At 38.9% G+C, this 21612-nt stretch overlaps 1 protein-coding gene across 1 annotated transcript; it reads right to left on the bottom strand.

Annotated features, from left to right (window-relative positions):
• Positions 1–761: 761 nt before the first annotated feature.
• Positions 762–18891, bottom strand: TNMD (tenomodulin). The gene is made up of 7 exons (XM_036271369.1): positions 18660–18891; positions 18364–18495; positions 9467–9607; positions 8910–9011; positions 3310–3463; positions 1445–1611; positions 762–1135 (listed from the first exon to the last, which is right to left on the bottom strand). Exons 1-7 carry the CDS (start codon positions 18705–18707, stop codon positions 926–928), a joined length of 954 nt encoding a protein of 317 aa, XP_036127262.1. The 5' UTR covers positions 18708–18891; the 3' UTR covers positions 762–925.
• Between the last annotated feature and the right edge of the window lie 2721 nt (positions 18892–21612).

Here is a 21612-nt window from a genome sequence, read left to right as displayed (position 1 = left end):
TTAAGTTTACCCTCTAACCACTTCTTTGTCTCCCCTTTGCTCCTCTTCCCTGTCCCAAGGAAAGTATTAGGTAATCAGGAACTAGGTTTTACTCTTCCTTTTAAGAAAGTGGCATAATGCTAGTTCCTTGTTGGTTTGGAGGGGGGGGGGAATCCCATTTGACTCCTCGCTTCAGTTTCCCATGATGCTTGTTTTTCTGAATAATATTTATGGATCTACTTTTTCCAGACAATTGCCTTTGAAAGTTATGTAACCAGATGCTAATATAAAGACAGGTCAGGTTTAAAGGTTATGAGGTGTTGAATTTGTCCAAAGTTGAGTTCCTGTTCATAGGAGAGCACGGGACCCCCTTTTTACTAAGTTAGCATTCTCCTTTGCTGAGTCTGAGCACTTGGAATATTTTAGTGTTGGTCTGCTGTGACTCACTGCCTGTCCAGTGGCTTAATAGATGCTTAAGCAAGTCCACAGTATGTCTCTCACATAATTAAACATTAGGGCTATGCACAAAAAGACAAGTTTTTATGCATTAGTTATGGGGACATTTTATCATAAGCCTCTCATTTCTACATTCTCAATACAGCACAGTAAAATATAGTATTTAAGAATTTTTATGCTTTGCCTTTTCCTACTCCCCAAACCTGATGAAATGCAAGTTTCCATTGTTGTCATCCATGTTAAACACATCTGCTTCATCTCAGTTGCAGAAAATATTCTTAGCAAACACTTACTCAGTGTGTTCAGCAGCAATCAGGCCATTGACAATGATGTAGAAGTTTATTAGAACATGAGAGAGGAATTACTAACAAGTAATTCTGGAGTACTGGCTACCAGGAGCCAGATGCCTCATAGGCAGAAATTCATTGAATAGCATGCATTTAGTATATGTTGGCTGCTTTAAGTTTAAGCGATGGGCTCAAACTTGCTACTAGACCCTCCCCAGCATGCGAGCCACCCACCAGTTGCAAGGCATGATGACACGACAGATAACTCTCCCCCCTTGGTAGCAGTAGGGATATGGGTAGTAACCTAGTAAAGGTTCACAGACGCGGCGGCAGTAGCGGTTGCCTCGACGGCAGTAAATACAACAATAACCTCTCTCATCCAGCATGGGGTCAAATTCTATTCCATTTTCAGTCTGAAAGAAGAAGAAGCCAGTGTTGTAAGGGAAGGTTCACTAGGAAGAGGTCCACCAAGCAGGGGAGGACTATAAGACTATATGAGTTGGGGACTGGTGAGAAATTAAGTTTCTTAGCCTGATCATGGAGATTCACAATAGAGATCAAGATTGATTTTGAAATGAGGCTCCTGGGGATTCCACGTTTTTAAAATATTTTTTTTTTGTTAAAACAGTGATCATTCTCCCATCAATGACTTTGATCTGAGGGATAGTGAGTTTTTGAGGGCTTTGTTTTTCCTCTAACAAGAAAACAAGAACATAACTCACATAATCATTTATTGGAAGTTCTTCTTCACTTGCTTGTCTGGCATGACGGGTCTTCTCCATCTTCACTTGAGGGACCACCCACTGCTCATTTTGTTCAATGCCCTTTTTTTCAGTGGTAGGGAAGTGAAGATCTTCACCATCCTCTTCAAAGTCTTGTAACTCTGAAACTAAGGTAATAAATACAAAGTTGAGATACAACTGCTTTTGAAAATTTTCTGAAAGAAATTATTGGGAGAGTAGCATTTAGGGGTAGAGATTTTCCCTGTGTCTTCTCACTGTCATCATTTAAGCATGCATGAACCACTTTTCCAAGCTCTTTCAGCTGATATTTTAAGGAGATTTCCCAAAACAAATTGACTATTCCCATGTAAACAGACCTCCAGTTTCCTCATTTGGCATCAAACACTTACTGCTTTGCCTCATTAGCATGCTAAATTAGAAACTGAGGACAGGGGACCTCTGTGCCTTCCAAAATGATTTTACCCATGGTAGGAACTAATATGTTTATGTTGTCTGATTTGATTTGGTATCCTCTGTCATCGCCCCTCTTCCCTTCTCTTTCCTGTTTGAAATATTTTTTATTTATTTCTTACCTGAGGATATTTTCTATTTATCATCAGATACAGTGGGAGGGAGGGAGAGAGAGAAAGACATAGAGAAACATTGATGTGATAGAGCCACATCGACTGGTTGCCTCCTACACAACCCGACCAGGGCTGGGGACAAACTGCAACTGAGGTATGTGCCCTTGACCAGAATTGAACCCTTGAGTCATTGGTCCGTGGGCCAACACTCTACCACTGAGCCAAACTGGCCAGGGTGTCCTGTTTTAAATATCTTTAAACTTTCTTTTTAGAAATAATCTTAGATTCACAGAACAGTTGCAAATATAGTACAGAGTTCCTGTATACCTTTCACCCAGTCCCCTAATGTTATCATCTTACATAACCATAACACAGTGATAAAAACTAAGAAATTAGCATTGCTACAATACTATTAACTAAACTACAGACTTTATTCAGAGTCCATCATTATTTCCATTAATGTTCTTTAGTAAAAGAATGCTAAAGCAGAAATTCTAGCATCCAATCCAGGATACCACATTGCATTTAGATGCCTTTTTTTTTTTTTTTTTTTTTTTTTTAAGGCACGAGAGTACCAATTGATACCTGCAGAGGTTAGAGTGGCTCCTCTTGGGTAATACAGTAATCTATGCTGTACAGAATAAGGGAGGCCAAGTTCTAATGTTAGCTGGGCAGAAAAAGATATCCAGAAACCTTTGTCTTCTCTATGGGCTAACTGGAAGTTGAGAGCTGGTCTCTTCTACTCTGGACTTCTAGCCCTCAATTACCTTTATAGTGATTCCTAAAACAGCCACAAAGACATTTGTAGTGCAATGATTGTCTTATCATCTGGAGGGAATGCCACCATTTGACATAGAGAATCTTTCTTGAGACAACAGAGCATTGTTGGGCTCTTCTCTCCCCTGGTATTGGGTTGAACACACAGTGGTTTGAGCAATATTCTGGTATCCCAACTGCAATAAATATATATGTGCTAAGAAAGACAGATTAGCATTTTGCTACCATTGGTCTTATTAGGGTGGTGTTGCCTTTGCTGGGACATTTAAAAGCCTGTCTGCATTAATTTATCTGATTTATAACTTGGCTGTGAAAAATTCTTTCCTCACTGGCAGTCAGCATATACAGTTTCATTTAAGAAGTTATAAGCAGATAAATTGTTTTCCTAGAAATGTAGTCTCTGAATGCTGGAAACATTAACCTGTTACTGACTTTGGAAAAAGGAGGAGGAGGAGGAGGAGGAGGAGGAGGAGGAGGAGGAGGAGGAGGAGGCGGCGGCCATACCTGCTATTAGTGTGGGATTGATCCAATACATGGTCACATTATCACAAATCTCCAGAATTTTTGAATTTTTAAGAAAGTCTCGGTTTTCAATAGGCTTTTCTGCTGGGACCCAAATCACTGACTGTTCAAAGAAAGTTGTGGTAATTTCTTCATTCTGAGAGAAGATAGTAAGTAGTTCAGAGAAATTAATAAAATGAGTGAGACATTACGGGATACTGAAAACACACACACACACACACACACACACACACACACACACACCTGTATTTTGAGTCTGAATAACAATTTCCATCACAGGCCTGCCAGTGAACCAGGTCTGGTGCCCTTGAGAGAATTAACAACCAATCCCTCTTTCTAACAGTAAGGTTGCTCATTGAAACAGGAGCCTTCTCTGCTACCATTTCATTTAAAGTCAGGAAAGATCTCCATCAATATTGGGACCTCCCATTAGGCCATGTATGTTTTAATTGGGGCTTCTGGAATCTCTAGTGATTTACGTTTATTTGTTTTCTCTCTTTTTAATGGATGTTGTGAGTGCCTGCCTTGTTTTAGGTTTGCAACTAGTGTTGTAAACAGGATTTGATCTGAAAGTGAAAAAACTGCCTTAATTTAAACTGGGGAGATCAGTGAAATAGGAACCAAAACTAATAATTTGGTTTTACAAGATTTGCATGTTAATAATAGTTAGGTGGAGTGAAAAAGATGTCCTTTTGTTTTAAATTCAACTCCAGCTTGTGGTTTGACAGGCCTTAACATTATTTAACTCCTTCATTCTAGATGCTTAGAGTTTGTCTCACAGAGTGTGTCTCATTGAGTGTTTTCCTTTAGGTAGCCTTTTTTATATTGTCAAGAATGCTGCCTTCTCCTCAGTTTCTAGTATTGGAAGTAGTTGTGTTGTATACTGTGTATGAACAAGGGGCCACATACTAAACCTGACAAGCACAGGGGAGACCTGCATGGTGGGCCTTACAAACTCAGAGACCTAAAGTAACCACATAGAATGGTTTGAAATGAAAGCTTCCTAATTAAAAGCCAGTCATGTTGAGTATTCTTCTCCTAGGCTGGTAGTGTCCTTGACAAAGGTCAATCTTTACCTTAGCTGAGTCTGTCCATTTAATTTTTGTGTCTATGATAACGTACTTTTGGAATGTCAGGGTAATTTTCTTTTACCAGACCCCTCAGGGCACAATCTCACAACAAAGGAGAAACAAAAAAACACTTTCATTGTTATTGCTATCATATTAATTGTTGACTCTTAACTATCCTGTACCCACCAATGTAAAAAGTATGTGTCTATTTGTTTTACTTTTTATCGAATTCCAGAGGTTCCCCCCATTGTCACCAATGGATTTCATGCAACCCCTTATGCCTCCTCCTTTGATTGTAATGTATAAAATAAGGTGCAAAACTGCCATTTTCTGGAGCATTTTCTCAACCTGTTGAGATTTTTCTTCCTAGAAATTGTCATCAGTTTGACTCAAATGGACTCATAAAAATTCTTATAGGTTTGGACCTTTCTTACTTCGATAATACCTAGTTCTTACTCCTTATCTTTGGGGCTTCAATATTTCCCCACAACTATTTATTTATTTATTTATTTATTTATTTATTTATTTATTTATCATTACATTCAAATACATTTGTGGCCCCTTTCCCTCTAAGAGGGATGGATGTTGTTAAGGACAAACATTCCCCCCCACCCCCAATGGTAGAAAAATGACTATTAGACCTCATAGTCATTTTAATTTGCATCTCTCTGATGATTAGTGACACTGAGCATTTTTTCATATGTCTCTTGGCCATTTGTATGTCCTATTTAGAAAGGTGTCTATTTAGGTCCTCTGCCCATTTTTTAATTAGATTCTTTGTCTCCCTTTTGTTGAGTTGTATGAGTACTCTATATATTTTGGAAATGAACCCCTTATCTGATGTATCATTGGCAATGATATTCTCCCATATAGTGGGTTCCCTCTCCATTTCGATGCTTGTTTCTTTTGCTGTACAGAAGCTTTTTAGTTTGATGGAATCTCATGTATTAATTTTTTCCTTTGTTTCTCTTGCTTTAGGCATTGTATCAGTGAAAATTCTGCTGCATGTGATGTCTGCCAGAATGGCTGCGATCAATAAAGCATCAAACAACAAGTGTTGGCGAGGGTGTGGAGAAAAGGGGACTCTAGTGCACTGCTGGTGGGAATGCAGACTGGTGCAGCCACTATGGAAAACAATAAGGTGTTTCCTCAAAAATTAAAAATTGAACTGCCATTTTACCCAGTGATCCCACTTCTAGAAATATAGTCTAAGAAGCCTGAAATGCCAATCAGAAAGAGTATATGTACCCCTATGTTCATAGCCGCACTATTTACAATTGCTAAGATCTGGAAACAGCCCAAGTGTCCATCAATTAACGAGTGGATAAAAGTGCTCTGGTACATATACACAATGGAACACTATGCAGCTGTAAGAAGGAGAGATCTTTCATCCTTTGAGATGACCTGGAGGGACCTGGAGAGTATTATACTAAGTGAAACAAGCCAATCAGAGAAAGACAAACACCACATGATCTCACTTATCTGTGGAATAAAATAAACAAAATAAGCTGATGAACAAAATAGTCTCAGAGACACAGAAAGAAGTATGGTTCAGACTGACAAACTTCAGAGGAGGGAGGCAGGGGGAAGGGATGAGATAAACCAAAGAACTTCTATGCATGTATGCGTAACAAATGGATATAGACAACAATGTTGTGTGTTTGTGGGGCGGAGACAATCTGGACGAGGGTGTCTGTGGGGGGGGGGGAGAAAAAACATCTGTAACAAAAATAAATCAATAAAAATTGCATTAAAAAGGGGGGGAAGAAAACCTAATATACCTAGTTTAAGCCAGGTTTTTATGATGGATATTCCTCAATGTTTTATGTAGAGAGAAGAAAGTATTTGTAAATGTCATCATCAATACAGAGCATATATTGAGTACCTACCATGGGCTATGAACTGAGATACAAAGAAATGTGCCACACAATCCTTGACTTCAAGGACCTTATATTCTATTGGAGATAGGACTTAGGAAGGAAGTGGGGAAAAAAAGCTATAGTAGCAAAAAATCATACAGAAGAATAGTTGCGATTCTTTTTGGTTAGTATTTATATCCAGCCTTAGCACTATTGCCCTATACAATGTAAATCTGAAAAATATGTATATAGAATTTTTATCAATATAATAGTCTCAGAAGTCCTGTGGTAGCTCTTTTTTTTTTTTTTTTTTATCATCCTCACCCGAGGACATTTTTCCATTCTTTGTTCAGATAGAGTGGGAGGGAGAGAGAGGAACAGAGAGAGAGAGAAACATCGATGTGAAAGGGACACATCGAGTGGTCGCCACCCGCACAACCAACCAGGGCCAGGGACAAACTGCAACCGAGGTACATGCCCTTAGCGGGAACCGAACCCGGGTCTCTCCGGACCGCAGGCCGATGCTCTAACCGCTGAGCCAAACCGGCCAGGGCTGGTAACTCGTTTTGTAAAGGCGCCTATTTCAAAGGAGAAGTACATTGTCTAAGTGACTTTATAACTCAATTTTTGCATTTCAGGCTCAAGATAAGGTATGCTTCTCCTCCTCCTGAGTCCTAGAAATGCCTAAGGGAGATGTCTTATAAATGTGTCCCCCTAGTCTTAATAAGGCTTTTCCTTTTCTCTTTTGTTCTAGCTTTATGATTTCAGTGTTTTTATTTATTCTGTGAAATCTGGCTTTGTACAATTTTTCCCTAGTAATTTAAAACTTTCAAGTATTAGTTCCTTTGCCCTTGAGTCTGTAAAGATCTTGGGAGGCATTGAAAGGGACTGTATTAAATGAGGTTGGTATGCTGACTAGCTTTGCTAGCAAAATCAGTGCTATTTTTATACCTGCTCTGCATGTTTAACATGCACAAACCACGAATACAGAGGTGAGGGAAATACAGAATAAGTGGTTTTTTGTCATTCAGGACCACAAATTTGTCTCATAAAAAAATCTGCACACTGACTATAAAAAATAGGTTTTTCTTGAAGATAAAGTAATATTGCTATCATGAGATAAATACTTGTACTATTTAAAAGATTTGGCAAAATTAACTGAAGAATAAATTATGGCCAAAATGAAACATTATAGGTCTTACCTTTATCCCCCCCCACACAAAAAATCCTGTTGTGTCAGTTTGGGCTTTAATTGCTGGCTGGCCTTATTAAAAATCTTATATTATTTTCTGTAAAAAGCAGCATATGATATTGGATAAATTAGCTTTATATTCTATTTATTCTCCTTTCACCGTACCTTTGCCTCCTATAGTAATTCTAATATCCTAAAAGTTGTTCTGTTCCTCAGATGCACTTAACTTATACTTATTTTTAAAAGTCTCCAAAAATTTTACTACCATAGACCTTAGGAAATCTTTCTTTTCTTAGAAATTCTAGCACTAAGGGTCTGTACCTTCTCTGGCCATGAGGAGACCAGTAGCTGTCCATGGGAGCCAATAAAACCTCTGAGACTTGTGTAAGGAAGAAGAAAACGTACTCCCCACCCCATCTCACCACCACAAAAATAAGAAAAGAAAATGGGAAAGGGAAAAGGTAAATGGGTATATGAGAATTAAGATGGAGAGAGTGGGTAGGAGAAAAGTGAAGAAGAACAGGGGAGAGAGAGAAGAAAAAGAGCAATTTATAGTATATAGACAGGCCACTGTATATACTGTGTCATCACCACAATCTCACTTTAGATTTACTAGTTAAACTCTAAAACAAAACCAACCAAACCAAATAAACATTTGTTTCTTCCTGGCTACAGTGGGGGTATGCCGTTACAGTATGGCCTTAGTTAATGTGTCCCTTCTTCCTCCACTGATAGCAATATACTGTAATTGCAGACAAAATATGAGGGAAAAATTAAGAGCCTCAAGGGCTTTATTGATGACTATATTTTAGGCAATAATCCTGCATCTTCCACTAGCCTTTTAGGGACCATTCAATTGCACCAGTACCCTGGCCTAGCAATGTGTTTTCAAAGAAATTGTATTACACAGTAGTTCTCGCCTTCTTTGCTTTTGCCTTTCCTAGTGAAATTAAATGTGAATTATTCCATTAGCAGCCTAGCATAAAATGGTATGGTGAATGAACTGAAATCTTTAAAATACATGAATGTTACAGTGTGACAAAGGTGGCAAGTATCCTCAGTGGCCTTGGAACTTTTCTTTTTAGGACTTTATCTTAGGCAAGATTGATTTTGTTCTACTGCTCACACCTTTTACTAGAAATCTTTGTTTTGGGAGCAAAGGCACATAATGTTAATGGCTACACTGTTAAAAAAGTACAGTGTTGCATCTAAAAACACAAGCTTATTATTTTTTTTGAAAGGCCCGAGTTCAAGATCTCAATCTGCTCCTATGCTTCTATTTGTATGACCTTGGGAAAGTCATTTTTTGATTCTGAGTCCCAGTTTCTTCATCTGAAAATGGGGATAATAAATAGTACCTATATAGGGTCCAAGTAAGAATCAAATGTTTAGTACAATGTCTGGCACATAGTTATCACTCAATAAATGATGGCTTTTGCTGTCACTATTATTCTTACATACCTCATCTATTTCCTCCTCTGGTTCAGAAAATTCAGGAATCACTTTGATCTGAGTTTTGATGAAGCATTTTTGAAGACCTACAAAGTAGATGCCAGTGTATCCCTATAAAACAAACAAACAAACAAAAAATACACACACAAAAAGCAAACACCTCCTGAAATAGCCACAATTAACGAGTTCCATTGTCTGTCAGAGCCCTAAACTGGCAAAATTTGAATTCCAAGAGAAAGCTTTGTCCTATAGATTAAATGAAGGCTACAGGGTATATTTAACTCAACTAGAATTTTCTAATATTTTAAGTGGGAAGACTTTGGGGGAAAATATCCTCACCTGAGGATCTTTCTTCATTGATATTTAGAGAGAGTGAGTGAGGGGGAGGGGAGACATTTATGTGAGAGACACATATTGACTGGTTGCCTCCCACACTACCCTGTCCAGGGCTGGGGATCAAACCTGGAATGCAGGTACATGCTCTTGACTGGAATTGAACCCAAGATCCTTCGGTCCACAGGCTGATATTGTAACCACAGAGCCAAACCAGCCAGGACCCAACTTACATTTTTAAAGTCATGTACTTCCAATGTTTCATCCGTGCCATTTCCACTTCTGAATATTTCAGTTCTGGTCACAGGATCAATTTCCATGTAAATCTTCTTCTTTTCTCCGTTGCTGTAGAAAGTATGCTCCATGTCATATGTCTGGGAGAACAGAGGAAAACAAGATCTAAGATACTCAGTGTGTCCCTTCACATGACACTTTAATTGGGTAATATCTGGGGCTCCTTTTCTTTCCAGAGTCTTTGTAGTGAAGTGCCATCTCAGCAGATTGCCATTGGGAATTTTCTGAGACTTGAGATTAAAGTGAGGTGCTTTTCGGCCCAGGGGCTGATACCGGGATCTCTTTAGGGCCAATATTTTGTATTAAAGCCAAGTTGCTGAACTAATTACTAAAAATTCCAACAAATAGTAAATGATATTTTGCAAAACAGCCTGTAAAGTACTTCCTCTTGTGTTGAGCAGAGAGATCATCTAAACCTGTGGTGTTCCTTTAAGCTACTACTTTACTCTCTAAGTGCTTAAAGGTCACCTCTCACTCCCCTTGAAATTCATTAGGGCTGAGAAAAAATTTGAACCCATTTAGAAAAGTTAGGTATTGTTCTTTATCTCCTTATCTCTCCAGGGCTTTAATATCGATTCTACAGTCTCTTTAGAATCTGAAAAACATTCTCCTTGGCCAATTTTAAGTATTAATCTTACCCTTGCCTCAACTGCTTCCTTTAAACACCAGGAAACATTTATTGTCTTCCTCTAACCTCTTTTATGAGCTAACCAACCCCCTTTAGTATATTCCTGAATTCTGTTTGTCAAACCTGATTTAGTTGGTTCCAAGTTCTACAGAATCTCCTATATATAGAATTCAACAACTGTGTCAAGTGCCTTGCACTAAGACTAAGTGATATGGAGTCTCCCAAGGAAGGTTCCATGGAAAAGTTGCTTATCAAGTCATTCTTGAATGGTTGAAACAAAACCCTGGACTCTCTCCTGCTCTCTAGGAGAGGCAATCCTCTTTCTAAGGACCAAGAAAATGAGTCCTACAGAGTGTCCCAGTTTAGGAGTAAGCCCATTACTGATAACTGAGGACATTTTTATAGCCAAAAGCAAATTACAAGCCTAAAGAAATTTGTTCCTTGTCACAAACCAGGCCAGACCTGATGGTGCCATGTGGAAGTCTATCTTATCCCTTTTGTCAGGAGACCAGCTATCGAGTTTCTTTATGCTCATTTTTCCTTACAAAAAAAAAAAAAAAAACTTACAATTTTTTTTGTGTGTGTGAACTAAAAGCCTGAAAAAGCAAGTCATCTACAGAGCAAATGTTGCTTTCTAATGATATGATTCCAAGTGGCAGCCATTTACAGCTTGCACTGGTTTAGGTTGTTTTTTAATGTCTGCCCATATCTGTGCCTGAATGTTAGTTTGACCTGGTTACATTTTCCATAACTCAAGTAGAAAAACAAGTTGGAAGGGTTTGTAGAAACAATGTTACTTCAAGCGTGAAATGTTTGTGTAGTTGCTGAATAGGAGAACGAGACAATGTCCTTTACCTCTTAATAACCCTACAGTGCCTTGGAAATGGCCAGCACTTGTATTTGTTGAATATGTTTTTCCCACCAATGGCAATTTCTCATCTTCTTAAAGAGAGATTTTGGGCATTGGCAAAGATTTCTAAGAGACCACATTTTAAAAGAGAAAGGAAAACAGTATTTAGAATCTTCCAGCAACTGCAGAGTTAACTCAGGAAGTCTGGCCTGGTTTGTGACAGGTAGCAAATTCCTTTTGGCTTGTTATTTGCTTCTAGTTATAAATATGTCCTCAGTTCCAGCTCTGCAGCCAGCTTGAGAAATTTCTACCTATGGCAACAAATTGAGCTCTCAGTTGGCCTGACCTAAGAAGAGGAGAGAGGCATCTACTTCAGTTTCAGTCTTGTCAGATATCCCAACAGGGGAGAATTTTTTTAGAAATACTATCCATTGTTGAGACAAATGTCGACACCACTAGTCACTGGGGATGGGGTAGGGTGTTTGTTTCATCAGTAGCACTACTGATGGATTATTGCATGGAAAAATGAGGTTAGAGACTTGGGGATGTTGGAAGGCTGCCTACCTGGGCAAAAGAGAAAATACAGGCTGTATTTTCAATCACTCATAGAAGACTATGGAACCATACTGGTGACATTTAGAATTTGAGTGTACTTTTGTGGAATGAGTTTTCCTGCATTGTTGGCAATGCACTTCACTTGGACACCTTGCTAGATGAAAACTATTGGAAACCGCCAAGCTCAGCAGATCTTGATTATTTTCAACATTCCTTCAGAGAGTTTTGTTTTACTTTGTTTTGTTTTTGGTGGAGGAGAAGGGGTCTATTCTGATTGTATTATTAACCAGCTTGTTGGCTTTTTTTGTTACTGTTGTTGTTAACAATGGTAGGTTGCTAAATAGAGTGGGATCAGAATGACTTCATTTATGTGTGGATCCTGGGCAGAGTGGGGAGCTATTCACCCAGATGGAATTCTACTATCAAAGGTGTTCTTTTGGAACAGACTATCTTTTGTCTAGGAAGATGATGCTGGTGTCTCATTTTGGACTCTTTGGGGGTGAGTTTGAGCAAATCCAGACATACTGTCTCGTCCGGGTCCCAGTGGAGCACATTGCCCGGGTAATGGCTATGCAAGCTTCACTGGACCATATGAAGATTGAGTTCATGCCTTTGGCCTCAGAAGTAATTTTCTCTCTACTAAGTTCACTGGCTTAGGGGCTGAGGGTCTTTCTGGAGATGAAGGAATATATGCTTTTGTTTTCTCCAGGTGCAAAGTAAAACAGAGACAGGATGGTTGGCCTGAGAAAGGTGTGAGTGGGCTCCCAGTAGCTCATCTCAGAGTGCTCCCAACTGTTTTATTCCAGGAAGGCCAGAGCAAGGACAGAGTAGGATGAGTACACTCTGCCAAATTGGCAGATTGGGAAGGTTAATCTAAGAAGGTGTTTCTAGCTTCCCTTTCCTGTTCTTTTTATATCCTGTGTACTCTGTACCCTCCTAATCCTTCCCCCTCTTACCATTTCCTTATAACCTGTTGTCTCCTGTCTAGACATCTAGGAATCTTGTGGTGCTTCAGGTGTCTTATCTCAGGTTAAAAAAAAAAAATCAGTCTTACAAATGATTTTATACTAAGATGTTAGCTACAGGTATTTGTCTGTTAAAATAGTTGAGTGCAATACTTAAAGGAATGAATCACTTGTGAATTTTAAGCACAGTGCCACCAGGAATAGGAAATATTTGGAGGGCAAAGGCATCCTTCTAGCACCACTTGAATAGGTTCCTACCCCACCCACACATAAGGCTGGTTTTAACTATAAGGACCAACACAGTGAAGTGGGACAGGGAAGCCAATGGAGTAAACTATGACTCAGAAGTGAAATGAGAGAGGTACATGGTTAAGCCCAGGCAGTGAGACATGTAAGAAGACCACACTGATAAAACATGGAGAGAACACAAACTCATTTCTCTTCCCTGCCCAGGAATTCTTTCCCTAGTGCAGGTAAATCCTCTACTCAGGCAGCAAATGAGCCCTAACATCCCCTTTTCACAATTTGCCCTGTTTTCTTGCCTCAATTTGTGACAATCTCTGAGATCAGAAAATAAAGATTTTTATAAAGAGTAAAGCTGCCTAAGACCTGAGTGTGATGGATCTGTTTGGGGGGCAAGTGGGTTTAGCCTGCCCTGAAAGGGATTTGAAGGAATTTGGCTTAGGTTTGTTGTTTGAAGCCTGTGATTAATCTAGCTGCTCTTCTCTCCACCTTCATCCTTTACTGTCTGTTTATGAGGTACAGTCTCCAAAGGTGAAATACATGCTCAGAATAGCTGGCTAGCAGGTGTTATACTGGAAGGAAGGGAAGGGGATGCATTGTATCATATTATTACCAACCTAGCCTGTGGGAATTAAAGGGCCTCTGGGTATTTCTTTACCAACACAGAGCAGACAGATTGTTTCTTATGCAAAGTTGGACTTCTGCATCTTCAATCACCAGTTCTCAGCCCTGAAAAAAATTGGCATAAGCAGCACAGACATTCCTCTTTTTCAACAAGAAAAATACCATTTCTTTCATCTACAGACTCAAGCTGGCTGGGAAGCTTTCCCTTACTCCCTCCTGCCCCCACCTATTCATTATTCTTAAATGCAGTTGAAAAAACAGTGGAAATAATCCTCAGACCAGATTCTAGTTCTAGCCTCAACTCTACCACTTACAAGTTGTGTGACTTTAGGCAAGTCTTCAAATGCCTCTAGAGGCTCAGTTCTCATCTTTATGTCCCACCCCTTGTGATACAATGTTGAATAGCTGACAAAGTCAGTTCTGCTGAGATTTGGGCTGATACCTGTCAGGTTGACCTGTTGATCACTTGGGTTGCTTTTCCCTTACAACCCAAGTCCACTCTTAGCCACTAAAGGCCAGCTCCCTTTGAAGACCCAGGCTTTCCTTGCTGGTGCCATACAAGTTGCTTGGCAAATGCTGCTTTAGGAGAATGAAGGGACTGAATAAGAATGTGCCCACAGTAGCCAGAATTCTGATCTACATAATCGGAGTGACCCTGAGTAGCCTAGAGCAAGACCTGGCCCAGTGAGAGTTTCTATTTAAAAGCGAGCTTTCTCCCACAATGGTTTAGGAGGAAAATAAAATGAAGAGAAGTCTTCTCTTTTAAAATGCTGACATGGCACCATCTGGTGAAGGTCAGTCATCCTGTTAAAGAGATTCCAGCTACAACTCCAACTTTTTCTTTGAGGGTATGAATGCTTCTCCAGACCCACATTTCACCCACCAAACTGCTTTGTAGGAAAGCCCAGAGAACTCAGGGAGGAAAGTTGTATCTCCTGTGTGTCTCAAAGAGGAGGGAAAAAAATTGGTCTCTGGCCAATGCTAGAGAAATAGGCACAAGAAAGCTGGACCCAGATTTAGTTAGAAAATGCTTTTTCTGAGCAAATGATTTCAGCCTAGAATGATATTGGGCTTGCAGTCCTGAGTGAGACTGTTTTAATGGTTGTCTGCAGTTGAGGTGGTTGGGAGGGCAGAAAGATGCCCACCGATCATCATCACTTCTCATTTTATGCTGGTAGTATGTAGATTTCAGGGGATATCCCTGGAAAATTTTTAATTGTTGTTTGGACCTTAGAACTTATGGTTTCCAAACAGCCCTAAAGTCACCAAGAAGTTCCTAGATATGGCAGGAAGAATAGCTTTTAATTAATTTAATTCATTATTTTTCTGCCTCATTTTACAAAGCATTGGAGGAGATAGGATAAAAGGTCTGTGCTACATCTGAAAACGTTCAGTTTAAGGGTTGGGATTTTTCTGACTTGTTTTCTCCATGTTGGATTAATTAACTGGGGAGTTGGCTTCTGATTATTTCAAGTTAAATGTGCAATACAGGGAGTTTTAAGCAAGAATGACTGCTTCAAAGTCCCTGTGCAATCTCTGCCTGGAAGTGAAGCCTCCTTATAATGTTCTTTCAAAATCTCTGAGACTGAATAGGTTCCCTCTGCTTGTTAAGAAAGCTGAAAAAAAAAAGAGATCAATGGACTGGCTTTCATTCAGCTCAAGTGGCTCCTATATGTGGGTGTGGTTTAGGGGGCCTGTTAGCCTATAGGGAAGTGCAACAGTACACCCAGAGTTATTCTTCTTTGTTTCACCTCATTTTTATCCCTTTCTTTCTGTGGCATGTGTGTGTGTGTGTGTGTGTGTGTGTGCACACCCACATGCACATGTGCTCACGCCTGAGGTGTATGAGGACAGGGAGCGAGTCAAGCATGGCTTAGTCCCCATTGGGGATCAAGAATTGGAATCTTTTGTATACCCCAAAGTAGTACATAATGGAAGGCGAGAGAGGACTTACTAGCATGGAAATGTCAACACTAGATATGGAATGTTTAATAAACACTGTATGTAAACAGATGTTGAAAAACTAAATAAAAAGAAGGTGTGGTGGAGATTAGAGTAGCAAACACTAAGAGCTTGGAAAAAGCCCCAGGACAGCAAATAAGTCACTGCCATCTATAAGTACAACAGCATCAACAGTTTTTTCCACCAAGGGCCTCATAGTCCCCACAGGTCCTACAAGCTTTGTAAGGGAAAGTCCAGAAGAGCCTGGTTTTTAATATGCTAACTGTTGTTTCCTGCTAGGTCATGCTCTTAAGCAAGTGGTGGGGGTGGGGATGAGGGGTGGGGGGAGGGTGTCTTTAATTTGTGCAAAATACCCAGATCCTTTTCATCTGCAAATCTTCTTCCAAGACTAATCTGACTGCTCTGCTCTTCCTAGGATTCATAAATCAGCTTTGATGCAGGATTATTGGCAGTATTATCCAATAATTAGACATATATATTAGATCATAGATGGCTTCATGGGCTCTTTGTCTGGGAATTGAATGTAGTTGTAAGCTGAGTGAACCATTTGCATCTCCAACTGGTTCCTTATGTTGCAATGGATCCAGTCTGATACTGCAGTGAAGGCCAGGACTTAAATATTAAATACAATAAATTGCAACTCCCCATTGGGATGGAGAACAAACAACCTTGGTTCAAGGTGGATTGCCCCAGGAGGCATCTATTGTCTTTTATAAGATTACATACTTTGTAATAACTTTGTTCATTTCTGAGAATCCCAAGATGGATTACTTCATGAGAGATTTGATTCTTGATAAACTTTATTCAGTAGTATACTCCACCTCTTTTGTGCATGCACTGACTAGATTTTACTTTTGGTTTGAAAAATCACAGGATTGGTTTATAATCCATCAGAAAGAAAAAAAAAAAGAACTGGAGTGAGAGGCAAAGATGGTATAATACAGAAGCAGAGGGGAGCATGGGCACTGTTAGTGAGTTTGGCACCTTGCAAGTTAAAAGCAAGGTCTCCACCTAGTCATTTATAGTTGCACTGAGGCAAATAACATGGTAAGTTTGCCATGGAAACACAAAATAACATGGAAAAACAAATAAACTATTTCAAAATAGCATTGTCAGTACTAATGACTACAATGAAACAAGAAAGGCCATCTGCTCCCATGTTTAGATATACATGCATAGGTGGTCAAAAAGGCTAGCTACCTAGCACTCAGTTAAGTACATATAGACATGGAGAGCAAAAGTATTGTCCTCTAACTCATCTGTAATTTTCAGGAGGATCTGAGATTCAATTTGTGGGGTGGAATATCACCTTGTGAATTAGCTAAGTGGTAGCAGAATTGGATTGAAATGCATTTTGGCACTTTTATTCATTTGCTATTTCCTTCCTGATCCCTATTAGTTTGCCCATCTTGCTAGACTGAATACAGGTGACTTCTCTAGGAAGACACATGAACAGTAAATAGTTCAGAAGCAGGGAGCAGAGATTATCTATCTATTTATCATCTACCTATCTATTATCTCTCTATCTATTATCTATCATCTATATCTATCTATCTATCTATCTATCTATCTATCTATCTATCTATCATCTATCATCTATCAATCATCATCAATCTATCATCTATCTATCTATCTATCTATCTATCTATCTATCTATCATCTATCTATCTATCTATCTATCTATCTATCATCATCTATCTATCTAGAAAGAGCTAACTACAGGCATTATGTGATACCTGAAATTTTTCTGGAACAAAGAATAAATATAAAGGCAAACAAAGTAGCCTGTTTTGCTCTTCATTCTCCCTCCTACTACTTAAAATAAGGTAGCTTCTGGGGCTAAATGAAAGTGGGTATGGCAGCAGAGGTGAAGAATTCAAGGTGGCTTTGCCTTTCTTCTCTGTTGTTGTTTTGTTTTTGGACACTTGTCCAATTGATTTTCTATTCTTCCCCCCACCGACTTTTCTTCTGCATCAATCCATATTCTTTCCTCTCTGCTCCTATTGCTCCTATGGCTCCTAATGGTCCATGCCAATCCATTTTCTCTTTGTCTCTAATCCTCCCTCCTGTACTTGTGCCTTTCACTCCCTACATCTGTTGTTGAATAGAAGTAAGCATCTTATGACAACAAATTAATAACAACAGCAACAACAACAGCAACCGACATGTGGAAATAAAATGTGGCAAAGCCAGAAAACCATCTTGACACCTTGTAGCTTGTACATTTATTAATTCTCTTTCAAATGAAAATTGTTGGCATGAAGGGATTTTGATTTTCTTTAATTCACATCTAGACTTGCCCATTGCTTGTGAGCCCGGGGGTAACAATAACTAAGGTACACTAATATGAACTACAATGCTCAGCCAAGCTTCACCAAATGGCCCCAATATCAGAAGCTTTCTGAGATACCTGTAATTTATGACTTAGTGTCACTTGTTTTTAGCTTGTGGCATTACTATCTCAGTAGGACTGTGACAATTGTGGCTGGTGAGGAGCTGAAAAGCTCTAGTTTATTTTTTTAGGTCATAAATAAATGTGAACTCAGGTATGAAAATCACTCCTTCTGAAAGGAATTTGCTGCCTGTCCTCAGAGCAGATGCATTAAAGTCAGAAACATAATCCCTGAAAATGTTTTGCTACCATTTCTGGTGGTTTCTTCTTATGTGGTGGTATAATTACTTTTCCATCAGTTTCTGCCCAGATAATTGAAAGAAAGATGGAAAATATTTTCTTACAGTAAAATTTTTGCTTGTAGGAAGAGTCTTAACTCCTTAAAGCCAAGCATTACAAAAGAATGGGTAATTCTACATCCTATCATTACTAACCGAAATACAGAGAACACAATTTTCCTTTACCAAAATAATTAGGCAAATAAAAGATCTCTTAATCTCTCAATGACTCTTAATTCTTAATGACTTTCATTTTTAGACTAATATACATGTCAATCACTAATTAAATTTAACCAAATTCAAAACAGAAGCATTGGACCATAATGTGTATTTACTTACTTTTTTGGGTGTCTCTGGCCAGAAGTGCTTGCCCCCCCAAAACAAAACAATTAGAGTTAAGGCCAGGATACCAAACACCAATCCACAAATCTTAAGTGATTTACATATCTTCTTGGATTTAAAAGCTTCTGCCTAAGCAAAGAACAGAGAGAATAAAACAATACACAATAATCCTTAAAATAGTAAGCCATAATTCAAAGTCACCTTTGATTTCACTTTCTAATGTTCACATTGCAATACAATAAATCTGTGCAGCCATACTTCTGCTCAAAAGAGAAAAATATGAATCAACTTACATTTAGAATGTGACAGTCCTCACAGTTCTCTGGAGGATTCTTGGCCATGGTCTCTCAGCACACGGTACTCTTTCCCGGCTTTGAGAGAACTGAGACCACTGCTGAGGTGGAGTTGCGAGTGAGTCGGCTAACAGATGCCAGAGGAGAAGCTGAATTTATATGGCTCAAATATGTCATACCAGAGCTTGAGGGAGCCCAGGGGGATCCTGTGCAGCGATTTGTTACATAGATATACCCATATATGTATATAACTTCTGTGCACAGAATTCAATCCAGAATGGCAAAGACAGAAGGTTATAATGAAAACTATTGTCCTGGGGGTTGGTTTGGAAAGGAACCAAGCCTAGGACACATTGAAATGATTTTTCACTATGAACTGAAAATATCAGTGGCAATACATGCTGCATACTCCAGAAAGAAGCAAACAAAACAAGAAGAGGAATGAAGTCCTGATTTCAATTCCACTTGATTTAACAAATATTTTTTTTTTGCCGGGATATCAGATATCAGGCACTGTGCTTGACATTGGAGAGTCAGAAATGAATAATGTATTGCCTCCTCCACTATGTTAAAGCTCTTTGAGACCTGAGATCAATATGTACTCACTAATTAGAACTAAAAACGGTATTAAAAAGGTTAAATATAAGTTTTATTTCTCTCTTGATCCTACCTCTCAGACTCTTTTCCTTTCCTAGTTTCTCTTCCTTAATCTGTTCCTTAATGTTAATATTCCTTATGGTTTTATCCTGATGAACCTCACACTCCATATAAACTTTTTAGATGACCTCATTCACTTCTATAGTTTAAAATATCACTTATGTATCAGTGATTTATAAATCTTTATAACCTCATTCTGTCTCTTGAATTTTAAAGCCATTTGAATATATCTACATGGATGTTCTTCAGAAATCTCAAATGCAACATATCCTGCATCAAACTCTTTTTTTTAATACCCCCTTCTCTCACCCCAATTTCTTTCTGATATTCCTAATCTTGGCTGGCAGGTTGGCAGCTATATTAGTTTACTAGAGCTGCCATAACAACGTACCACAGACTAGATGGCTTAAACAACAGAAATTTATATTCTCACATCTCGGAGGTTTGAAGTCTAAAATCAATGTGTCAGCAGAATTGGTTTCTTTTGAGGCCTCCCACTTTGCCTTGTAGATGGCCTTTTATATTTTCACATGGCATTCTTCTTCAATTCATGTCTGTGTTCTAATTCCTCTTCTTACTAAACACCAGTTATATTGGATTAGGGTCCATCTATAGGACTTTGTTTTCCCTTAATAATCTCTTTAAAGGCCCTATCTTCAAATACAGTCACATGATACTGAGTATTAAGGGTTTAACATGTAAAATTATTGGGGGGGGGGCATAATTAAGCCCACAACATTGGAACCTTCATCTACCCAGACTCTAAAACCAGAAACCTGAGGTTTGTTCTAGACTCCAATTTCTTTTCCACATTGCCTTTATCTAATAAGTCACCAAGTATTTAAAAAATGTTTTTATTGATTTTTTTTAGAGAAAGAAGAAGGGAGAGGAGAGAGTGAAAGAGAGAGAGGGGGAGGGAGAGAGAGAGAGAGAGAAAGAGAGAGAGAGAAACATCTATGTGAGAGAGAAACATTGATTGGTTGCCTCCCATATGCACATTTACCCGGGATCAAATCCACAACCCACCAGTAATTGAACTGGCAACCTTTTGGTTCACAGGATGATACTCAATCAACTGAGCCACACCTGCTAGGGTGTCACTAAGTCTTATTGATTAAAAATTCTTACAGTTTTAAAAGTCATTCTTTCTTCTCTATGTTGACTGTTAAAGCCTTAGCTTATGTTGCTATCTTCTTTGACAAGTCTCAAATCCATATCTCTAACCTAGGCTGCTCCCTTAGGGCTCCAGACCAGAGTGTTCATCTAACCTGCTGAACATCTCCACTTAGATAGCACACAGGCATCTCAAATACCAAATTGAATTATCTCCCTTTCCAAATGTACTCTTCATTCTGTATTACCTCTCACCAAAGGACATAATGATTAGTCTCTAGATTAAAAACTTCCAAATGATCCTAGATTTCTTCCACTTCTTGTTCACTCCAATGCCTAAACAATTACAAACTGCATTTAATTTTGCCTCTGAATTACCTCAGCAATCTTATTCTCTCCATCTTTACTTTTATTTTATTTATTTACTTAATTGATTAATTTATTTTTGTTAGAGATGTTTCTCTTTCTTCCCCCACTGATTCTCCCTCCCCCCTCCCCGCCCTGTCCCCAGCTTTGCTGTCCATGTCCATTGTTCATGCATACATGCATATAAGTTCTGTGGTTTATCTCTCCCCCACCACCCCCTCTTCTGAGGATTGTTAGTCTGTACCACACTTCCACATCTCTGGGACTACTCTGTTCCTCAGACTGTTATGTTCATTATATTCCACAAATAAGAGACATCATGTGATATTTGTCTTTCTCTGCTTGGCTTGTTTTGCTTAGGATAATATTCCACAGGTCCCTCCATGTCGTCTCAAAGGATAAGAGATCTTTCTTTCTTACAGCTGCATAGTACTCCATTGTGTATATGTACCACCGCTTTTTTATCCATTCATCTACTGATGGACATTTGGGCTGTTTCCAGATCTTAGCTATTGTAACTAGTGCTGCTACAAACATGGGGGTACATATATTCTTTCTGATTGGTGTTTCAGGCTTCTTAGGGTATATCCCTAGAAATGAGATCACTGGGTCAAATGGAAGATTAATTTTTAATTTTTTGAGGCAACACCATATTATTTTCCATAGTGGCTGCACCAGTCTGCATTCCCAACAGCAGTGTACTACAGTCCCCTTTTCTCCACACCCTCGCCAACACTTGTTGTTTGAAGATTTGTTGATGGCGGCCATTCTGACAGGTGTGAGGTGATACCTCATTTTTGTTTTAATTTGCATCTCT

Source organism: Molossus molossus, unplaced genomic scaffold (assembly GCF_014108415.1).
Source record: "Molossus molossus isolate mMolMol1 unplaced genomic scaffold, mMolMol1.p scaffold_m16_p_2, whole genome shotgun sequence".
Classification (NCBI taxonomy): Eukaryota; Metazoa; Chordata; class Mammalia; order Chiroptera; family Molossidae; genus Molossus; species Molossus molossus.
The sequence above is the reverse complement of the archived record's forward strand: the minus strand, read 5'-3'. Positions and strand labels throughout refer to the sequence as shown.

Coding starts and splice junctions, on each gene's coding strand:
- TNMD (XM_036271369.1), bottom strand. CDS start 18,707: ATGGCCAAGAATCCTCCAGAGAACTGTGAGGACTGTCACATTCTAAAT. Junction 3,464..8,909: donor CAGAGGAGGAAATAGATGAG/GTATGTAAGAAT, acceptor ATCTTCTCTCAG/AATGAAGAAATTACCACAAC. Junction 1,136..1,444: donor AACTTCCAATAAATGATTAT/GTGAGTTATGTT, acceptor TTCTTCTTTCAG/ACTGAAAATGGAATAGAATT.